Source organism: Trichoderma atroviride, chromosome 6 (assembly GCF_020647795.1).
Source record: "Trichoderma atroviride chromosome 6, complete sequence".
NCBI classification, from domain to species: Eukaryota; Fungi; Ascomycota; class Sordariomycetes; order Hypocreales; family Hypocreaceae; genus Trichoderma; species Trichoderma atroviride.
In genome coordinates, this window is record NC_089405.1 from 3513151 (window position 1) to 3534686 (window position 21536).

General features: G+C 49.2%; 5 protein-coding genes across 5 annotated transcripts; 2 read left to right on the top strand and 3 right to left on the bottom strand.

Annotated features, from left to right (window-relative positions):
* Window positions 1-509: 509 nt before the first annotated feature.
* On the top strand, window positions 510-1052 carry TrAtP1_011780 (uncharacterized protein; the record flags this gene model as incomplete). Its single annotated transcript, XM_014083482.2, has 1 exon — window positions 510-1052. One exon carries the CDS (start codon window positions 510-512, stop codon window positions 1050-1052), a length of 543 nt encoding a protein of 180 aa, XP_013938957.2.
* Window positions 1053-1218: 166 nt separating this feature from the next.
* Window positions 1219-3678, bottom strand: TrAtP1_011781 (uncharacterized protein; the record flags this gene model as incomplete). The annotated part of the gene is made up of 5 exons (XM_014084848.2): window positions 1219-1377; window positions 1458-2057; window positions 2156-2872; window positions 2955-3470; window positions 3559-3678. The coding sequence occupies 5 exons, from the start codon at window positions 3676-3678 to the stop codon at window positions 1219-1221; spliced, it is 2112 nt and encodes a 703-aa protein (XP_013940323.2).
* Window positions 3679-5180: 1502 nt separating this feature from the next.
* Window positions 5181-6436, bottom strand: TrAtP1_011782 (uncharacterized protein; the record flags this gene model as incomplete). Its single annotated transcript, XM_014084849.2, has 2 exons — window positions 5181-5661; window positions 6399-6436. The coding sequence occupies 2 exons, from the start codon at window positions 6434-6436 to the stop codon at window positions 5181-5183; spliced, it is 519 nt and encodes a 172-aa protein (XP_013940324.2).
* Window positions 6437-7772: 1336 nt separating this feature from the next.
* Window positions 7773-8577, top strand: TrAtP1_011783 (uncharacterized protein). Its single transcript, XM_014083267.2, has 2 exons — window positions 7773-8052; window positions 8123-8577. Exons 1-2 carry the CDS (start codon window positions 7840-7842, stop codon window positions 8429-8431), a joined length of 522 nt encoding a protein of 173 aa, XP_013938742.2. The 5' UTR covers window positions 7773-7839; the 3' UTR covers window positions 8432-8577.
* A 408-nt stretch (window positions 8578-8985) lies between these two features.
* Window positions 8986-21530, bottom strand: TrAtP1_011784 (uncharacterized protein). The gene is made up of 4 exons (XM_066115252.1): window positions 21155-21530; window positions 20899-21056; window positions 10146-20843; window positions 8986-10079 (listed from the first exon to the last, which is right to left on the bottom strand). Exons 1-4 carry the CDS (start codon window positions 21207-21209, stop codon window positions 9396-9398), a joined length of 11595 nt encoding a protein of 3864 aa, XP_065971350.1. The 5' UTR covers window positions 21210-21530; the 3' UTR covers window positions 8986-9395.
* Window positions 21531-21536: the final 6 nt, after the last annotated feature.

Consider the following 21536-nt stretch of genomic DNA (forward strand, 5'->3'; position numbering starts at 1 on the left):
TTGAACGATCAAATGGGAGGCAAAAGTCGCATTTCCGCCATCTGAGATTGAATTGACCCGAAGGATTTAACGGCGTTCTAAAGATGCCCGAATTGCGCGTACTGAGTACTTGCCTTTGGCTGGGACGTCCTTGGAATAGCAGGTACCGGGCGTGTGGCGCTACCAGGCCAAGGTCAGCAGGTAAGCGAATGCGAGGTGGGATGAGGCTGCCAATGAGACTCGTCTGATTTGCGTCACAGAAGCGACTAAGTTTGAGGCCACGCAGGAAGCTGTAGCTGTAGCTATAAATTCTCTCAGCTGAGGCTTGATGAAGCTTTGGGTTCTCATCACGATCTTTTGAGCAGCATCTGTTGGTTTCATCAACCGGCTTCATTACAAGTTCCGATCCAGCATCTTCCTGGACTTACACGACTCAACCCTCATCACGCTACCTGTAAAGAAGCAGCAACTCAACAATCACAAGAGGGGAACTGGAGGACCTGCAATCTCAACCTCCATAACTCAACAACATGTCTCGCTACTTCCCACACACGCCCTACGCCGAAGACCAGCCTCTCTCTCGCACCATCCTCATCACCCACGTCCTCACCCGCGCCGTCACCACAGGCTCCATCATCGGCCTCGCCATCACAGGCATCCGCCAATCCATCCCCAGATGGCGACATCCCGGGCCTCTTCCCGAGCGACTCTTGCTCTCAGTCTCGCGAAACACACTCATCACCACGGCCCTTGTAGGTGGTATCGGTATTCCGGCGCGGATGTGGGGCCGAGAGCCGATTGAGTGGCAAGACCGAAGCTGGAGACTGCTGGAGAATCGAGGGCAGCTTGAAACGGACGACTGGACTTATGCTGGCATGGGAGCTGCGGTGTTGACAACTGGCTTGATGAGAATCAGAGAAGCCGGAGGGCCGGCCAAGTTGGGATATCACGGCGTGGTTGGAGCTGCGGGCCTTGGCAGCGTTGGCGGGATGATTGGATACATGGCTTGGAGGTATGGGATCAATGGAGGCAAGTTTGTCGAAAAGGATAAAAAGGGAGAAAAGAGCATTTGAGTGTCAGGCGGAGGTATGGGTGACAGGAGGAATTTGAGCAAAGGTCGGCGTGCTTTTGTAATTCCAGAATTTGTAACAGTATATTAACCCGCAAGCTGATCCAAAAGCACAATTAAGTGCACTTAATAATATAAGCATGAAACACAGAATCTCTAAAATTACGCTTCTATAGTCTTGCCCGCGGCTCTTCGAGCTCTTCAATCTTCTGGTACTGGTAGAAATGATCCAGACACTGCGGATTCAGCAGCGTTCCACTTGGCTTAATCGTCTTTCCGGAGATGATGCTCTTGACTGGCAGCTCAACCTTTTTGCCATTAACAGTAACCTAAATGGCTTGCGTCAGTATATGGTTGAGACCAATTTGGGATACAAGTCGAGTGTACGGAAGAGAGCATCGTTACTTACCGGAATCTCTGGAATCTCAAACACATATTTGGGCACATGCCTCTTGGTCAACTCCTTTGCAATTGTCTCCTTGACCTTCACCACAAACTTTCTATCCAACTTACGCCCTCCCTTCATCAACAAAAACAGCACGACGCTCTCATCCATATCCTGCGGCCGTCTCTGTCCCACGCACAAGCTCTCGGCAATCTCCTGCGGGAAGCATCTCTCCAGCACGGCATAGATATCCGCGCTGCCAAACCGCACGCCGCTGGGATTCAGCACGCCATCAGATCGGCCCAGCAAGAGGACCGCGCCCGTCTTTGGATGGACGACGCAAAAGTCGCCCTGGGCCCAGGCGCCGGCATAGCGCTCAAAGTAGGCGGCGCGATATTTCGGTCCGGGAGCTGGGCCGGGGCCGTCGTTCCAGAGATAGATTGGCATGTTGGGGAAAGCCGCCGTGGCGACGAGATCGCCGGAACTGCCTGGAGGAAGGGGAGTGCCTGCGCTGCCTTCGGGAAGATCGTGGTCGTAGGTGGCGATGGGGACGCCGAGACTGCCGTTCATACAGCCGCCGACGTAGAGGGGGTCGAGGGGATTTTCCTGGATAAAGCAGCCGGCCTTTTATATAAGATGATTGTCAGCGTATTCCAAGAAACCGCTCTTGCTTGTATATATGTGCATTTGCATGTAAGTCACTGATGAGGATAAATACTCACAATATCTGTCCCGCCCGAGATGTTGGCCAGCTGCACCTTTGCCGGAAATGCCGTATCATAGAACCACTCAAACATCTGATCCGGACACACCATGCCCGTCGTCGTCACCGACAGCAAGTTGGACAAGTCAAACTCGTCCCGCGGTGCGATGCCGCTCTTCATGAGTTCGCCCATCCACCGCGGGCTTATCCCCAGCATCGTCACTTTCTGTGCTTCAGCAACCCGCAGCAAAACCTTTGCATCCGGCGCCAATGGAGATCCATCGTAGGCAACACAGCGTCCGCCGTAAAACGTGTACGCGATACTAGACTGGTACATAATCCAGCCGGTGGTGGTGTATTGCAGACCGGCGTCTGAGGGCCCGATGCCCCTGTGGATGTGAATTTCTTTCGTTATGGATAGGAGCAATGGGCCAACTCCGTGTACGAGAGCCTTGGGCGTGCCTGTTGTGCCGGAGGAGAAGACGATGAGAGACGGATCCTGGAAATCAACGCGGACGGGAGGTGGAGGTGGCTTGTTGGCACCGGCTTGGACGAAATCTTCGAACCGCTCAGTCTTGGAGATGGCCTTTGTGTCATAGGGTTTGGCAAAGCGCTGGATGATGATAAAGGACTGCAGCTGGTCGCATTCAGTCATGCCGTTGATCATGCCTTGGATGTTGTTTCTCAGATCAAGCGTCTTGCCGTTGTACAAGGCGCCATCATCAAAGAAGACAAACTATAAAGTAAGGCAGAACATATTAGTCTCATCTCATCTCACCTCTCATACTCCATCTCATCTCACGACATCTCTCACTCACCTTTGGATTCACCTGCACCGCCCTCTGCAGCAGCCCGCCAACGCCCATATCCGTCGAGCTGCTGCTGAAGATGCCCCCCAGCCACGTCGTCGCCAGATACACAACGTACGTCCTCAGCGAATGGCCCGCCACAATCACCACGCGGTCGCCCTTCTTCAGGCCTCTCTCCTTCAGCGCTGCCGCCAGTGTCGCGACCTCTTTGCGGAGTTCTCGCCATGTTACGTGTCGCACTTCTGTGTTTCCTTCTCGCACCTCTGTGAATGCAATCTTGGCGTCTTCTTTGTTCAGCGTGTTGCGCGCCTCAGCAGACGGTGATGAAGTGTCTCGGGTATAGAGGGCGTTTTCGGCCCAGTTGAGACGCACGCCTTCAAACCATCGAGGCAGCTCGGTGAGGGGAATGGACTCGTCGACCACGCGAGTATAAGCGCCCTCGTGGATCATGGGGTGGAATTCCCAAAGGTGCTGGTAAAAGTCGCTGCGGTGTTTACATGACCAGCTGTAGAGCTCTTTGAAGGACTAATTGTGTGATATTAGCCTCACATACCAGCGCATATGCTGTCGCTTTATCTGCAAAGCAAACTATGAGTTCAAAAGCCTGGCTTACCTGCATATTTAAATTGAATTTCTTGTTCGCTTCCTGCATAAATCGCCACATGACGGTGCTCTTGCGATCTGGATGCTCCCACAGCTTCCGTGGCATTTTGTCGAAACTCGTGCTGGCCATTGTGTCGTATCGTTGTGGTAATTGCCCTTAGGAAACGTATTACAGGTATACGATAAATAATGCTTGAAACTCCCAATTCTATTAAGCTTCTTAAGTCTTTTGCTGAGAACCCAAACCTCGCGATTGAAATGCCGAGACGCCTTGCTGTCCACTCAACACCAAAAGTCGGGATCTTGTCCTACATATGCGTGGAAAATGGGCCGAGGCACATTTGTCAGTCTACGGCTGGGTCCTCCACTGCTTTTCGATTCTCCTCACTCCCCCCTGCCGTCGGTTATCTGTCTACGTGTTTATCCATTCTTAATAATTGGCCCCTGTTCCCCATGATCCATTTGCCGAATCCCACCCTCCCATTAAGCCGACCAGCAGCGAGCGTCTGCAAGGGAGATACCGCCATCTTGCGAACATCGGACTCTTTATCCAGCGCCAGATGTTAGCGCTACGTACAATAGACAAAACCTTCGGTCCATTACGGCCCTTGGCTAATTTGCAATAAGTGCTTGGAAATGGGAACCGCGGCATAAAGAGGCGCCTCTGGGGTTTCATTAGAGCGGGACTAAGCCGAACTATACAGCGGGTAAGCATCTTGTTAACCCACAGACAGTCGCCCAGTCTTAGCCTAAGAGGGGCAGTTAACGACAATGAATGCTGGACGGTAGCAGAATAGGATCTCGTTAGTGCGTCAGATGACATTGAATCTGGGGTATCCAGATCCAGGCACTGTTGATTGTCCCGATTTGGGAAACGGTCTCCAGAACGCGATACCGGAAATCCGGACACTGAGGCGATACGGGCACATTTTGGGACAGTATTTGACTTGTGCCTGAAGTCAATGGATCGCTTATCGCATCGCTCAGCCTTCCAGTGCAATCAAGATATCATTCATTGGTTATCAAGCACCTCGAAGCATTTAGCTTCGTCGCCCCAAGCCCATCTCCGATCGGAAACTTGATCGTTTTATAGCCAAGCAATCTTTGTAAACAGGCAACGCCTTGACTGTAATGCCTAGCAGAATTGTCTATTTATATCTATGAAACCAAACGAGCTGATTTAATTTTTCGGATCAATAAAGTTTTACAGTCGCATATGGCCTAAGCATTGTTTAGGCGTCATTTCGCTTCAGGCGAGCTACTATCACAAGACAAAGACACTGAAGAGAAAAAGAGAGAAGGGATACAAAGAAAGATCTTGTTGAAAACTAGCTCAAAAATAAATAGACAATCTGGTAGTAGAATGAAAATCTGGTGATAAAGAGAAAACCTGGAGACAAGAGCAAATTGGTGATAAAGAGCAAATCTGATGAGAAAGGAAAAATCTGGTGAAAGAGAGCAAATTTGGTAGTAAAGAGCAAATTGTGGTAAAGAGCAAATTTGGTGACAAAGGAAAAATCTGGTGATGAATAGAAAATCTAGAGACAAGTTACCAGATAGCTTGCGAGATTCATCAATGGTCGCATCCTAACCAAGCTCACCCCAATGACAAACAACGCGCAGCAACATTGTTTAATAGAAGCATTCAGAGCCCTTCACGGTAGCCTCAGTCAGGATGAGTTCATCATCGGAATCATTCTTTCGCTGGTGGTTCTTCTCAATCTTCAGCAATTTGTATGCGACAATGGTTTCCTCGTCCTTCTCCCATTGGTGTACCGAACTGCCCTCCTGTTTCGGATCAATCCAGGTGATCGGGTCGGCTATGCCATGTCTGAACCGAAGCTCATTGATCTCGACGTTCATATTCCGGCAAACGACTTTGCCTTTGGCAAATTTCAGCCCGGTAATCATGTAAACTGGGTTTTCGCAACTCCAGAGTCCCAGTGATAGCCATGTAGGCTCATTCACATACTGGTGGACCGTAGGACTTTCCAATCGAGACACGACCTCCGTTTGTTTGGGATCTTCGGCGAATTCTTTCGTTACAAGAACACTTGCTTCAAGCTCGAATCTGGTGTACTTCTCTTTGTTGATGGATAACATCGACATCCCACTAGAAAAATGCTCCCAGCAACTTCTCCAAAAAGAAGGAGCAGTTAGTCCGGCAAACCACGTGAAGAAGCGATTAATTTGCTGTTTCTCTGTTATCCGAGGATAAAAGGCATCCAATAGCGAGTTGTTGACAGTCGTAAGCACTTCATTGGGGCGAAAAGGATTGGCTATGATCGCTCCTAGCCGGATGTTCTCACTTTTTCCGCGAGACATGTACGGTGGGAACGGCATCCATGCCACTTTCCCGTCCATCTTGTGTAAATAGATGGACACTAGATGAGAGGATAAGAGGATGGATGAGGGGATGTACGAGACGGTGACTGGGTTGATGAGTGAAGAATAATCGAGTGGCCTGAAGAGAGGGTCAATGTAGATATTCGCTGATAATTCTATTGAGAGCAAAAAGTGCAAAGGGGGAGAACTTGAACTCTTATAATTTTGGATCCGACACTGTCGCTGCCTAGTCGTAATGGCATAGTGCAACAGTATAGCTTGAACAGGCACGGCATACATCTTCTGTTCAACAGAATAATGCAGTGAATTAATGAAGAGAGACGTAAATTATACAAACTCTTTGTTTTTTTTTTTAAAAAAAAAAAAAATATTCTTCTCGTCCATCATTCATTCAAACTCTCTTAAACGCGACTGAATCTTCCAGGCCTATACCCAGGCCAGGGTTCAATGATCGCAGTACAAACAAGAGGCCGAGGAAGATGTTGAAAGAACAAAACCACACACACGAATGCATTGCACCTGGACAAATAATAGAGCAACATTGTGTTCTTAACACAGCAACATGCACATTCGGCACAATAAACCTAACATAGACGAGGTATGAATGAATAACCCGCAAACGGTGTGAACGATTCTCGATGCTGGTAATGATTGTACTGCTGCGCACATTGCTTGCGATCCACTTCTATTCATAGATACAGGTACTGGGATGCTTCACGGGACATGACAGTCCTATACGCCTTTGTTGTATGATGATCCGGAATAGTAAAAGATTCATTAGGACATTCGAAGCGTCAATGATCAGTGTTATTGACTTCAAAATATGTGCATACCGCAATACGTAGAAGATTTGTGGACTGGGCCTTTAGACACGGCGCCTTTCTTTGTCAAGCTATCTTCAAAGCCAACAGAAGCCGCGTATACCAAGCAATTCCCTGTTACTGTCAAAGGTCAAAGTGAGTTACTACCAAAAGAAGCTTGAGCTCTGTAACTGTTTAGTGTCTGGATATAGGTGGCACGCTGCATGTTACAAATACCTTTGGAGGATTTTAATTTTACAAAGATCTTGGCGGAGGATCTCTTACAAATAGCATCAACGGAAGATTTTGGGAGCGCCAGAGGGCATGAATAAGCATCAAAGATTGAAAAAACGCGGGATCGGAACCATACAGCGTCTTTGCAGCTGTTTGAGTAAATGCGTAATAAAATAGCGATAATTGACCAAGTAATTATGATACCGGCTCTGAGATTCCTTGTAAAGTCTTAGCCAGCGATGCTAGCTCTAAAGAGCCGCTCCCATTTGAGATCTCCATTACTACCACACATGACGCATCGAATTCGCCCTCGCAATGATCAGCAGCAGGGGTTCATATCCGCTTCCTTTCAGCATCAGAGTCAGCGATGTTTTTTGAGCTGATTATCTAATATGATGTGAAAGAAATGCTTTGTGAGACCCCATCATGGTTAGGGCTCTGTGGTGAGCTTTCTTGAGCCAATACCCCAGGAAATGAGCAACTCTCCCTTCATGCATGTCTCAGTCTCGAGCCGCTTCTCGTTCCCCGAGCCGTCTTTACTTGTGTATCTCATGATTGACGCAAATGATGATTGACACACAAGCGCCAGATTAGTAAATGAATCTTAAACATACTAAAGAGAAGGTAGGAGTAGACGGTCATCTCGGTCTGAAGCGAAGGGTCAAATCAGAATGCTGTGGTTCGAAAACCTGGTTTTGGCCTACCTCTGTCTCAGTTCTTCATACAAACGCAGCTTAGCAAATACGATGTAGGGAGTAACATATACAAAGCGTAACATTGATTCCTAGGTTCTCCAGATATAAAGACGCCCTAAGTTCTCCTGTTTCCGAGCAAAGCTAGCAAAGCCAATCTCCAACACAGATTTCTCACCATCTTCTTGAAGCCCTGAAATCCATCTACCACCTCCAAACATGAAGTTCTCCAGTGTCCTCTCTTACCTCACTCTCGGCGTCTCTGCCGCTATTGCAGCTCCCGCCGTCGAAGCCGATATCGACCGCCGAGCCAATCTCCCTGGCCTCAACACTGTACAGACCAAATACGCCAACGCCATCATTGCAAAAGCCAAGGCAGATGGCGTCGGCTCACATGGCTGCCAAGCAGCTATCGCGACTGCCATGGTCGAGGTTCGTTCAAGCATACACCTATTCTTAGTGTCATTGCTTGTTATTTACTAATTATACGCAATCAATATAGTCTAGCATCATCATGTATGCCAACAAGGCAGTTCCCGGATCCCTCAAATATCCCCATGACCGCATTGGTTCCGACCATGATCGCGTCGGTCTCTTCCAACAGCGCGCTTCCATCTACAAGAACGTCAAATGTGACATGGACGCCGCCTGCTCTGCCGGTCAGTTCTTTGCCGAAATGAAGAAAGTAAGTGGCTGGCAAACCATGGCTGTTGGCACGCTTTGTCAGAAGATTCAGCGTTCTGCTTACCCAGACCGCTATGCTAAGCAGGTCGGCTTGGCAACCAATGTTTGCAAAGCTGGTGGTTTGTGAATCATTGAAGACGAAGGACTTTCGCGTGGATCTGAGGTAGCCACTTATAGGTAGCCACGCAAATGGAGAAATTCTAGCTGTACAACTGCTTCATTGGAAGGGGGAGGTTTCGTTTGCACAGGATAACGTGTAGTTATAGATCACGGCTATAATTGATATCTCAATACATATTATATATGCGTCCTTATATGTTTCTCTGTTGTAACGTTCTCTAATATGTCAAATATTCGGCCTCATACTTCATGTCAGCAGCTTTAATCGAACTGCACAAGGTGAAGCCACCGTCAGAAGAGAATGGAGACTTGATCGACCATATCGTCGACGAATCTAGCTCTTCCTCGCTCACATTCTTTCCTTGTCGCGTTACAAGAGCTATAAAGACACAGAAGAGGCTGATCTCACCGCTGCCAAATTTCACTACTGGCTGACAAAACACACCTTGTTAATGGATGCAGCCAAACACCGTCAGCAAATGCAACAAGGCAACAGCAAATAGTAGCAACTTCACATTACACCATCACAACACCATCGAATCGAAGAAAAAACAGCAGTATGAGTATAAATCTTTGCATTTTACCAATTCTATGCTCTCTCCAAATCCATGAAACCCCCGATTCAACGTACCCGCATCCCTCATTAGCAAAAATCTAGCTTTATCGTGAATACATGTACCCTGAGCACGTTTCCCTCGTCCTCCTAATTTTATTATTACTTAAAAAGACATGAGCAAGAAGAAAAAAGGTAAAAAAAAAAAGGAAAAGGAAAACACTCGAGCCTCCCACTTCCCTTGCCCAACGCCTTGCTGAATGGAATGATACCAAAATTGCAATTCCCTCCCTCTTCCATCTCTCTCATCCTAAGTCTGTTCTTTCTAGTCCTAAATGACAAAGAAGTCAATAGTAAAAAAATGTTGTTTTTTTTTCTCTTAATTTTTTTTTTTATAAAGATCCAACTGCTGTATGAACTACAGATATGGCATCCACAAAGCGTCGCACTGCGCCAGATTCATTGGGTTCACAGCCTTCGCGATCGCATCAATGACTGTCTGGTTCGCAGGCAAGTTGCCCGACGGGTTATGCGCCAAGCTGATGGCTCGCTTCACAATGGAATCGCTGTTGAGCTGCACCGAGTCGCGAAGCTGGTTCTCGCTGATGCCGCTTCTGTGGCTGTTCATCAGCCAGAACATCATTTCGTCCCTGACAAACAGAGTCAATGCGTGCTCAAGCTCATGCTCCGGTTCCGTCAAGCACCGTGCAATCGCCATGACTGAGCAGGCAAAGATTCCCTCCATGGCCAAAGGCCCCATGAGCGCCTGCAAGTTCGGCGTGAGGCGGAATGGCACCGGCTCTGGGTTGTGGAAGAACGGCTTGGACGCGCTCATGAATGACATGAGTTCTGAGCCCCAGATGTTGCCAGACCCACGCGCAATGTTCATCTTGGCTGGGTATCGGTTGTGCATATACAAGATGTAGGTCATGAACGTCAATGCCGACAGCTGGTATGAAAACTGCCTTCGGAATAGCCAAAATTCGGCGAATTGCGGGAAGGCCTGCTGGAAATACTCCAATGCCACAGTCGATGGCACCCACTTCTCTTGGATTGCGTTGAAGACTTCCAACCGCGCCGTAGGCGTCAGCTCAGGCTTCGACTGGTGATGGCTCAAGTTAGTAATCATGTTCGCTGTGCACTCTCCCATGTCGGAATAATGGCTTACCTGTCCTCCCTTGGATTCAAGAACCCCTCGAAGCTTCTCCAGCGTGAACAAAACCGGCTCGTCTTTAGACATGCCCATCCGCCGGCAATGATCCTCGTAAACGCCATGCAACGTGATATATGACGTATCCTCTTGCACAATTCTTATATGTGGTGCCAAGGGAACCATTAGTGGCAGAGTGAATTGCAAGTCTCGTCGTCGGCTCTCCTTCTTGCGGCTCAAAGTCTGGTTGAGGTGTCTAAAGAGCTGCAAGATCTTCTCTTCTCGTCGGCAGTGTCTGGCAGCGGGGTGCTGGACAGCCCATGAGTGAATGCTGCCATCGTGACCACGCATTTTAAGTCTCCGGTACGACGCATTGACGGATCGTATCAAATCGACATTAGGCAAGAATCGCTCTATGCGGATGAAATCCTGATTCTTATCCTTGTGTTGAAGATACTGTCCGGGAATCTCGACCTCGTCAAACTTTTGATACCGGAATTCGCTCAGGTGAGGAGAGAACGCCTCCAGAGGGGTGTGTACAATCCGACGGTCCAGCTTCTCTTCGAACTTTGTCCGCCATCGCCTCAACTTGTGAATATACTCGTACATGGTAGGCTTCACTTCAACAAAATCGGCTTCAAACGACTTCTTTATGTGGTTTGGCAAGATTGTCTCAGCAAATCGCGTAATGTTAGTTTCAGTCGCTGAGGGGAGCTTGACGCTCTTCGCAAAGGAAGACGGCGTCCTGCTAACATATGTCAGAGCATCGTTAAGTAGCGCAACAATGAGGCGGTATGCGTCTTCGTCTGGCGGGCATTTGAAGTGCTTTTGGATCTGATCCACCATGGTCTCCATTGAGAGTGCCAGCAACGGGAATGCTGTCTTGAGAACTGACATGATTTCCTCAGTCAGCTCCCATGGCGGCCTTTTCTGGTTTTGGGCCGCCGGCTGCGCTTGCGCCTGGCCTTGGGCCGGAGCTTGAGATGGTGTTTGCTCTTGGCCTCCCTGGGCGCCGTTTGCAGGTGCAGGTGTCGCCGATGTTGTGCCATTGGCATCTCCATTTTCAGTTTTGACTTGAGTTCCATCGCCCGCGGTGGCTGTGCCTGGTCGTGATGCGCTTCCTTCAGCCTTCGGTGCCTCCTGTTTCGTCTGTACAGGAGAAGTGCTAGCTTTGCCGTTAGCAGTAACGGACTGAGCTCGAAGTCGCGCCTTTTCTTTGGCTTCCTGAGTTTTCTTGATGGCCATCATGTCTTCCCTGTTTGTCCTGAGTTGGAAGTAGAGAGCCTGAGGATACGACTTTGCGATTCCAAGAAGGATCTGATACACTCTTGGTGCCTCTTTATACCCCAAACCAGTCAGCAATTGTGGAATAAATGTGATCCAGTACCATGTTGGAGTCTCTCCCTTGAAATCATCAAATCCTGCAGCGATAGAGCCCTTAGCATCGTCCAGACTCAGTAGCCAAAGAATTCTAGCAAGGAGCTTCCGCGACTTTGCATTCTTGTAGCTACTGGCTGCTTGCAAGTAGGACGTCAGTGCCTGTCTCGCCGCATTCAAATCCGCAGGATCTTCCTTAAATCTGCGATCATTAAAGTATCCCCATTCAGCCCAGGCCTTGGCCGCTCCAATGTCGAAATACAAAGCTGTGCCGTATGCGGCATCAGCTTCCTCTTTGTGTTTGAGCTTCTCGAGGAACATGCCCTTCAACGTGTAGAACTCGGCCTTCTGCTGGGGATTGAAGTAGTTCAGATTTGTATTGTTTATGACATCCAATCCGCTATTCAACTCCTCGGGATTTTCGTAGTGACATCTGGCCTGTTCGCGGAGTTTCAAGAAGGCTTCTTGAATCTCAATGTTTGGAAGGGTGTAGATACGGCTGAGCTGGTTAATGCAAACTTCTGGCAAGCTGTGCTTCCGCGCCACATGAGCAAACCGGTTAATTATCCAGGCTGTTTCGTGGAAGCCGCGGTAAGCAAAAGAAGCACCGCCTGCGTTTTGCTGGCCCTGCTGTGGGAGCAGTTGGAGATAAGTCTGGTTGATGAGGTTGAAAATATGTTGTCTCCAGGTAACCAAGTCTTGCCAAGCAGTGATATCGTCCCAGACATTGGGAAGTCTGTCCCGCCAAGCGCCCAGCAGCAACTTCAGCTCTCCTGACTTGACGTCGAGGTTTGTTGCATTGGTATTGGCTAAGCTCTGGCAGATGACACTAGCATCGTGCAGCTCAACCAGTTGTTGGAAGCTTTGGAGCAAGGGAATGTGGGCATTTGTTAATCGGACGGGAAGCTGGTGCCATTTTCTGATAGACAGCTGTATCGCTTCGTCGCACACGCGGGCGAAATCGTTTGCCGGTTCTTGCTGGTTGTGGAACTTGAGCAGAGACATGAATGCCTGGAAGAAAGCTCGTCGTGGGGTGGGGGCATCCATGACTCCTTTGATAATATTATCCAGAGCCTCACGGTGCTGCTCATCCTGCCACATGTCCGTGTTGCGCCAAGCGCATTCGAGCAGCAAGTCTTGGAAGTTTTCGTGCTTGGCAAAATCTTGAAGGATTTCCCATTGCTGCAGCTTTTGAGCACAAAGGACCCAGTGATCTTCCCAAATCATATACTCCGCTTGGGAGAATGGGATCACGCCAGTTCTTGCCTTGATCTGCGCTGCCTCATAAAGTTTCTGGGCTTTGTCCCACATGCCATTCTGTTCATAGGAAAGACCAGCGTTTGTCTCCACAAATTGGGAACGACGACGCCAAGTCCCATAGAAAAGGTCATCTTCCTGTAAGGAGGAGTAGAGATCCACAAGCGCATCAAGATTACTCTCACGAACAGTAGCCGAGTCACTGCCAGGTTTGATGGCCGCATTCTCAAGCTGTACTAGGGCTGTATACCAAGCATCGTACGTCTTTGCTTCAAACTTCAAGACATGCGGAGGAAGCCTGCACTCGGGCCAAGTCTTTGCTGCTCCTTCTATCAAAGACTGGACGACATTGGGCCGCTTGTCAATTTGGCGGCTGTGATAGTCCTTGGTTAACAGCGAAACCATACCGTGTTGAAGCTCAGGTCTCTCATCGCGCAAAGTCGCAGACCAGTAGATCGGGAATGCGACGACCCACAGCTGATGAGCGAGCTGGTTGTCAATGTGTTGTAGCTGGGTCAACGGCTCAATGATATCGCGGACCTTTACATCGCCAATTTCCGCCATGAATCGTCGATGGTTAGCCATGAGCGCATCGAACTTTTCATCCTCCATCATGTTTAGTTCCCTTGTGTTGTCTTTAGGGTAGACTCCAGCAAGCTGGGACGCGCTGATCACTTTGAAGTCATCGGCATGAAGCTGTATATTCGTGTTCATCTCCACGGCTCCCAGCAAAAGGTGATTGGCTTGGGCAAGCCAGTAGGAGTCCGCGAGAGTGTCCCAGTTTTGCGATGTCAACACGTATGAGAGGCGAACGCTGGCTGTTTTAGACAAGCTTTTGTCAAAGATCGCCATGAACCGATTTCGCATTTCAGCATCCACCGCTCTTGTTCCAATGAGAAAAGCGTGCTCCATACGCACAGTTAACTCCGTCCGCGTGATCTTTGGGTCCTCATAGATGCGAATCACCAACTCCAAGAACTTGGACAGCATTGTCGGATCCTGTCTGTGCTCAAAGGAGAGCATCTTGTGAAGAACAGCCGTCTTTTCCTTCAAAGTCGGCCAAGTACCTTCAGATCTAAAGACCCAGCCTTCTACCATGCCAAGGATCTCTGTGCAGAGCTCAATGTGCATGGACTTTTCCACAAGGGTTGCTAAAACGCTCAAGAACGGTCGCCTATTATCGCCCAGAGTTTCCATTCGTAATGCCACAACCTGTATTTCCTTGATCATCAGCTTTGTCTGCATCTCTAGCTCATACGCAGAGAGCTCCCCGGTATTTCCATTTGCCTCTTGACTTCGTTGGACCCCTGTTGCTTGGCTTGCCAAAGCACTGTAATGCTGCACATGCTCTCGTGCGTGTTTGCTTTGCATAGCCTTCATAAGCGAAGGAATGTGTTGATCGATAATCGCAGGCTTGCGATTGCCCAGTGACCATAAGATATTGACGCCTGAGACATAAAGGTTGCTATTCATCTGTTCTGTTGCTATCTGGGAGAGGTAGGCAACGATTTCAGACGTTTGAACCTCAGACTCGCCTTCTGCATCCGCATCTTCCATAGGTGTATCTTCGGGTACAGCGTCGAGGATGCGCCTGATGGTGGACTTCAGCTCTCGCCCATCATCGTACTCCTTACTGGAGAGGTGCAAGCAATCCTGAATCTCCGGATTTTCAGACTTCAGGCATTTCTCCAGGACCTTTTGGATAGGCGCGATACTCCTTTGAATCCACTCGTCTGACTTGAAGTTCAGGATAATGCGGACAACTTGCAGCGTGTTGATGATATTTGTAAGGAATTTCTCGTCATATTTTTCCTTGTCGGAAGGGTCAGCATTGAGAACTGTCTGTGTCTTTTCGTGCGCGAGGATAACATCGGTGACATTTGGAAATAGATCGAGATCCAAGTCTCCCCAGCATTGAGGCTGTACGAGGTTGTAGAGGAGCGCCATAGCCTTCTTGCAAAGTTCCGTCATGGGCGCAGATACTGGAAGAGCATTTGCCTGAGGTCCACGGGGTTTAGCGGAAGGCAGTTGATACCTCTCGTTAAGCTGTGCAATGAACTCTACCAAATATTTGACCATCTTGAGGCGGAACAGAGGCGGTATCTGATACTCTGGACGATCTACTGCAGCCGTCTGCCTCGCTGACGTTGGCGACGTAACTGGTGGATCGCTATCCAGCTTCCGTTTTCTCGAAGTTGGTGATTCAGAGAGCGATCTTGATGATAAGAGAGGCGATTTCTTACCCTCGATCCGCCATTGCTCCCAGGTCCAAATGAGCCACATCATATTCAAGGCCAGTTTCTTGCTTTCATGAGAAGGGTTGGGTGGTGCGGCAACCTTTCTGAGAGATGTGATGATGAGAACGGCGTATTTATCCCTGGCCTCGTAGAAAAGCTCGGGATGTCGCACGAGAAAGTTGAAGATGCTTGTCATCTGTTGCATATTCTGGCCCTCGTCGGCCAATACGCGGCGCGGCGCCACAGCCCATTGTGTGCTCCGTTCATTTGGACCCGTGCCGCAGCGTTTAGGAAGCACCGGTGCAATGAGTTCAAGGGCTTGAGTGACTAAAGCCCGGCCTTCATTAGAGTTAGTCTTCAGCAAAGACATATATACCTGGCTGACGATCTTCTGAGGCGTTTCGTAGTGAGCAATGAAATATCCTATCACTACGTACGCCGCATGCTTGTTGATGACATCGTCCAAGCGAATAAACGTCCAACCAAACTTGATGATGTCTTTTCGCGCATCCTGGAGTGTCGTGTGGTAATATTTGACTAGCATTGCGGATAGCTGCAGTACTTCGAATCGGATGTGGTCGATTCCTGGTTGCGCCGAGTCGTCAAGCGTCATTTCAGGGTGAACTTTCCAAATCTTGGCGCTCACAGCATCAATTATGGAGCGATCCATCAGCCTCTGGGCCCGGTTCTGTTCTGGCTGGTTCCAGTGCCGCATGACATCTGTGGCGACAATCGGATTGACGATATAATGGAGTAGGAAATATTTCGTCTTGTTTGAAGCAGTCTTTCCGGAGTAGGCGTCAAGACAACGAAGGAACGTCGATTTCCAAAATTCTAGGGAATCACTGCCGATAATCTTCTCGTAAATGAATGAGAAGAGCGGCTGTGTGGAGCGAAGCTCCTCCATAGCAACTGAATCTACCAAACTGAACAAGGCATCCAAATCTTTCGGTGATCTCTCTAGCGATTTGACAAGGATATTCATGAGCTGCTCGGCCGCTTGGTATCCGGGTAAACGAAGAGCCGCTGGGAGCGAGTAGCCACGAATGTTAGCCTCGAGGTCTTTTCCAATGGTTTTCAACCAGGTGAGGTGTTCCTTCTTATCCATCCAGCCACTAGAAGCAGGGAACTGTCCGATAGAGTGCAAAATGTGGATTGTGTTGACGATGGCAATGTATTTCTTGTCATTGTTGAGTGCGGCAATCTCGTTGCACTTTCCAATCAAGCCTTCTAAATTCTCCACGGCCGTCTCTCTCAGTGGCGTGCTATCTGGATGAAGAAGGACTTGTGCCAAAAGTCGTCCATATTTCAGATCGTCTAGCTTGCCAAGTAAGTATGCCCAAATTTCCTTTGGGTACCTGTTCAGATACAGGAACATGGGTAGCCTAAATGGACTTTGATGAGTTCGTCGAAGTCGCTCCTCGAGGCCAAGGAAGCAATCGATCAAGCGATCCTTAAAAGCTTCCGCCGGCGAAGGCAGGAGATGGAAGATGTTGAGAATAGCAGTTATAACCTTCATTTGAGGGTGCTGCTCAAAAAATGTAAAGGAAATCTGCTGCCAGGCATTGGGCTCAACGATGGACTCAATTTGATCAAGCAAACGGGCGCCAATCTCGACTTTAAAATAACTAGTAAGCAGCTTCAGCAGCCTTGACAAGTTATCAAGCCCATGTGTATTTAGCCTTTTGGGGTCTGATAGACTCTGTAAAACAGGACGCAAGCCGCTTTGGAGCAAATCTTTCGGTAGGCGTCTATCAACAGCCAGCACCGACTTTAGGGCGTCGTTTGCCGCTGCAATCGTAGGCTTTGACTCGGAATAGAGACACTTGAAGAAGACGGAAAGGATCTTGCCCTTGGTCGGGTTGTTCGCAAACTCGTCAAATGTCATTGCAGTGGAAAGAAGCTTGATGCAGGACACGCGTAGGTTGACGATGTGCTCATGCGTTCGGAATTCGGCAGGTTTGTTGGCCAAGGATTCGTCGTTGGCATCAGCCAATGCAAGTGACTCCATCAGCAGACGGTTAAGATTCTCATCGAAAGTAACCCAGTCGTTCTTGAGACTCATATGGTAGGTCATGGCGTTGATGTATCCAATCTGAATAGGGAAGGGCAGCGCGCGAAGGGGCTTGGCGTATATGGGCTGTAGAAACCTGTCTTTGTATGGCTCTACAAGCTCCCATACCTCACAGCCAGCGGCCTCTGCGATGAGTTCTAGCGAGTTTTTGGCAGTCTCGCGGACAAACTTGTTCATATGCGAAAGCTCGGTATTGAATTGCATACAGATTTGGGCCAGGCGGGGCTGCTTGACCTGTGGCTGACCTGGTTGCTGTTGGACTGGCAGAGCATCGGCTTTCTTGACATCTTTGGTGATTCGCCGAAGCAAAACTTCAAGGCTTGTCTGGGCAAGACTCCTGGTCTTCTCTGGGAGATCCAGGGGCATGTCTTTGATGACATACATGAGAGCACGAATGAATTCAGTCTGTTTTGATGCGACCCAAGCATCCCCGAGGTCAAGCTCCGTAAGCAAGAAATTAATACCAAGACTTCCTCCAGTCTTTGTAAACCATTCTTCCTCATAGCAGCTATGGCAGAATGTGTTACTTAGGTGGTGGAATAACTGAAGTCGGCCAACATTGGCATCTGAGCCAAAAATGAGGGCCGTGCAGCTGTAGAGTTCTCGGATCGCCTGTTGCGCTGCTTCGCGAACATCGGGGTGGTCAGATGCTAGGGATTCAACAATAGCGTCTGATAAGACACGAGTATCAATCGTCAGTGGGCCTTCGCCTGCTTTAGGGTCAAAGGGGCTATAGTTTCGCTTCAGGTCGATCAAAGATCGCCCAACTTCGATGAGGACGAAATGTCGACAAACGTCAAGGAGAAAAGTGCTGGACTCCTGTTTGACATCCGGCATTGACTGCGAAAACATGACCGCCTTGAGCAGTTTCTTGGTTATTTTATCCTCTTCATCCTTTTTGGGAATAGACTTTTCACGGCTTGAAATTTCGAACGGCGCGAAATTGATATCCATGTTGCGGTTCAAAAAATCTTGTGCCTGGAGCCTAACAATCTTTGGAAAATCATCTGGCAGTTGATCAAAACCGATGCGCAGTTTCAGCTGAGCCTTGATGAAATGGATCGCCTGTTTCTTGTAGTAATCATCATACTGTCGATTTTGGCTATTTTTATTGTTCCTGGGCACATCCATCAGCTTTTGAATGGCAAAGTCGATACCAAGTTCGGCCGGGAATGCCCTGTCTTTCTTGGAACCAATAAGCCGTAAATCAAAGCTCGAGGGATCGTCTGCAAAGCTAGTATACGCAAGGGGAACAGCGCCTGTCATGAATTTGCGGTTTCTACCTCCAAGCTTTCCCAGAATCCGCATGGTAGTATGCGCATGGAAGTGGCTATAAGGATGTGGCTTCAGATGGTCGAATAAGGCGGTCATGAGCTCGTCGATTACTGGTGCCATGATCGGATCGAGGTAGTCCGCCGTGAGATTGTCGACACAGAGCTCCAAGGTACGAAGTCCTTGCCCAACAAGGTCAGTGCCGGCCCGAAGAGCAACAACTAACGGACGCATGAGAAAGCTGAGATGCGGCAGCAAATGGCTAAGTCGCGCTGGCACAGTAAGGCACAGCTCAACGTATAGATCGCGTTCTGATGGTTTCCGCGCGGCCATGAGAAGGTTATTGAGAACATCCAGTAGCATCTCAAGCAAAGGTAGAATTTGCTTGTAGAGCTGCTCGAATTTACCGCCACCGATGCTCCTGAAAAGGGACCGCAGAAGAAGGAAGTAGTTCATTGGCTCCTCCGCTTTTGTCGACAGCTCTATCGATTTTGTCACAATGTTGACGACATGAGGTAGCAAAACTTGTTCATTTTGTGTAGCAAACAAGGTCACCGCCATAAAGGCCAGTTTGAAGAGCCGCAGCAAGATGGAGGATTTCTTGACGTCTGCTGAGCCAACTTCGTCGATTCGCTCCATAAGAAACTGCAAAAGCATACCGCAAAAGCTCGGCGACGTCGCTTCGCTGGCAAGGAAGAACTGGGGTATATGCAGCAGGGCCGTGTGCTCAAAGATCATGTCATAAAGATGTGGAATCTCCTGCTGGAATACTTCGTGAAAGGTAGCTGGGTCGATGCAATGGAAAACGGTGGCGAATGTTTCTAGCAGATCTTTCTCTTCCTTACTGCTCGAGACCATGTAAAAATTCGCCATGTACTCAACAGGTGATACATACTGATTCTCCGTTGCTGGTTTTTCGATTTCGTAGTATCGGAAGACATAGGCACCCTCCCGAAACAATTTGACGATTACATTCACTTCCTCTGCCGTAAAGCCGTAAGCGACCTCTTGCCAGTGTGCTGGTGCGTTCTGGGGGTCAATGGGAGTGCCAATGTTGCAAGTTCTCAGTTGGTAGAACGTATTCTTAAGCCCATTCATCAAATTCCTGAAAAGAAATTTGTTGTCTCCGACTGGATCAGCACCTCGATCCCGGGGGTTTGAGATCTTGATGGGTACCGCGGAGAAGATGTCGGTCTCGTCCCAATCTGGGGGTGTCTCCTTATCAGCAAGATAGGATTCAGGCGCGCCAGCCTCGGCCTGTTGGTGGTACAACTTGGAAAGCTTCACAGCGTTCGGGTACTGTCGGTTCATAGCAGCAAATTTGTCGCCGATGGCATTGAGAATCATCATCAAGTAGTGTCTTGCGTCCACCTTGTTGGGAAGCTTCGCGATGCATTCAGCCATGTTCAAGAGAAGCTTCGCACTCATTGTCTGGAAGCTAGTTCCAGGGAAGTTATCTTGAAGATTTCTGGTATATACTTCGACAGTTTTGCGAATCTGCTCTGGAGTCAATGAGTCGCGCACGTGGTGAATCAGGTCGGCCAACATGCTATATGCTAGCGGCCTCATCGTCTCATAAACAGTCAAGCCATCGCCAGTTAGCGTGCGCTCGTCCAAAAGCGCATCGATCTTGGGGAGAAATATCTTGCGGAAATTGTAATTGATTATATGCCTAATAGCAATGAGTAGCTCCTTTCGCGTACCCGATTTCTCCCGCGGGCAGTCTTTGAGTAATCGAATCACAATGTCCGGCAATAGGTGGAGAAAGTCTTTCAGTTGTGAAGCGTATTGGCGGAGGAGGTAGGCTAGGAAGCTCATCGTCTTGATCTGAGCCGTGATGAAATCACCAAAAGCGGCCCGATTCTTGATACCCGCACTCACTCCTGTGTGTATATCGCCCCGAGCAGCAGCATCTTCGTGGGCCTGTTTCTGAGCGCTGGCTTGAAGAGAGAGGAAACCCTTGATGAGCGGAACGAATTTGGGGACGTTGACCTGAACTGTGCTGCGATATATCTGAAAAATCGAAACGACGATGATGGGACACTCGGAAAGGACTTTGAAGGATTGCATTCCTTTAAGAAGCGGTCGGTTCTGTTGCTGGGGATCGGCACCCAGCTCCGGCACTGAAGCTGCAGGAGAGCCTGGTCGAGGAGACTGGAAGTTGGCGTGTGTGCTGCCCGGTGTTGACGGTGCACCGGGTTGGGGGTTTGGAGCGAGCGACGCATTATCTAATTGTTCCTTGACAACTTTTTCCATCTGATCGAAGAGCTCCTGGATCAACGAGAGGAAGGGCTGGACCTTGTTCTGCAAAACTTGATGTTGGTGGCGCATGATATCGGATGTGATTTTGACGCATAGTGTGGCATTGTCTTCGTTGTCGATGCGAACCAGCTGCATAAGCAAATCGACAATCTCTTCGGCATATGGTTTGAACGGTTCGGTGGGGGACATGGCGGTTGGCAGCCGGTGCAGCACCTCGAGGATGCAGTTGCGGAGTTTCTATCCCTCTCTATCAGTAACCAAAAATCTTGGACGTATTCTGCAAGCTCATTACCTGCTCCGGAGAGCTGCTTTGAAAGATGCATGGCCCTCGTAGGATGTTTATGAAGATGGGCATCAGCCGTTTCAAGAAGGGTTCGTAGATGGGGCCATTGGTGTAAGCGTCCAGGCTGTCGCGCAAGGTGGTTGCCGCTTCCACCTTGAGCCGAGGATCTGTTGATTAACGAGAGATTAGCAGTTGCACTCATCACAGCAGCATGCGACGAGGAGAAGACGAAGAGCGAGTAAGGCTGAAGTTGAGGCCGCCGTACCTAATTCCGGGGTGCTAAGTCGCTTCACGACATCGTCAATAGTGGTTCCCGACATGGCTGCATTATCGGCGTCCGTGAGACGCAGCTCTGCCTTCCATCCGAGGAAGGGATGGTGAGGCGATGCCGAAACCGAGAAATCGCAGCAAGGCTGAGGGCGAGTATGGGGACGAGAACGCGCCGCGAAGAGGCTGACGAAGGTGGCGCTGAGCGGAGTAATGTAGCAAATTAAGATGTTCTATCCCTTTGGAAATCTTCTTTGCAAAAAAATTCAAATCGAAGGGCCGCCTGTCGCTAGGAAAGATGGGGTGGGGAGCGTTGGCGGATAAAAGTATGGAGTTGTTGCGGCCCGCAGCCTTGGAGGTTGAATCTACTGAATGCGACG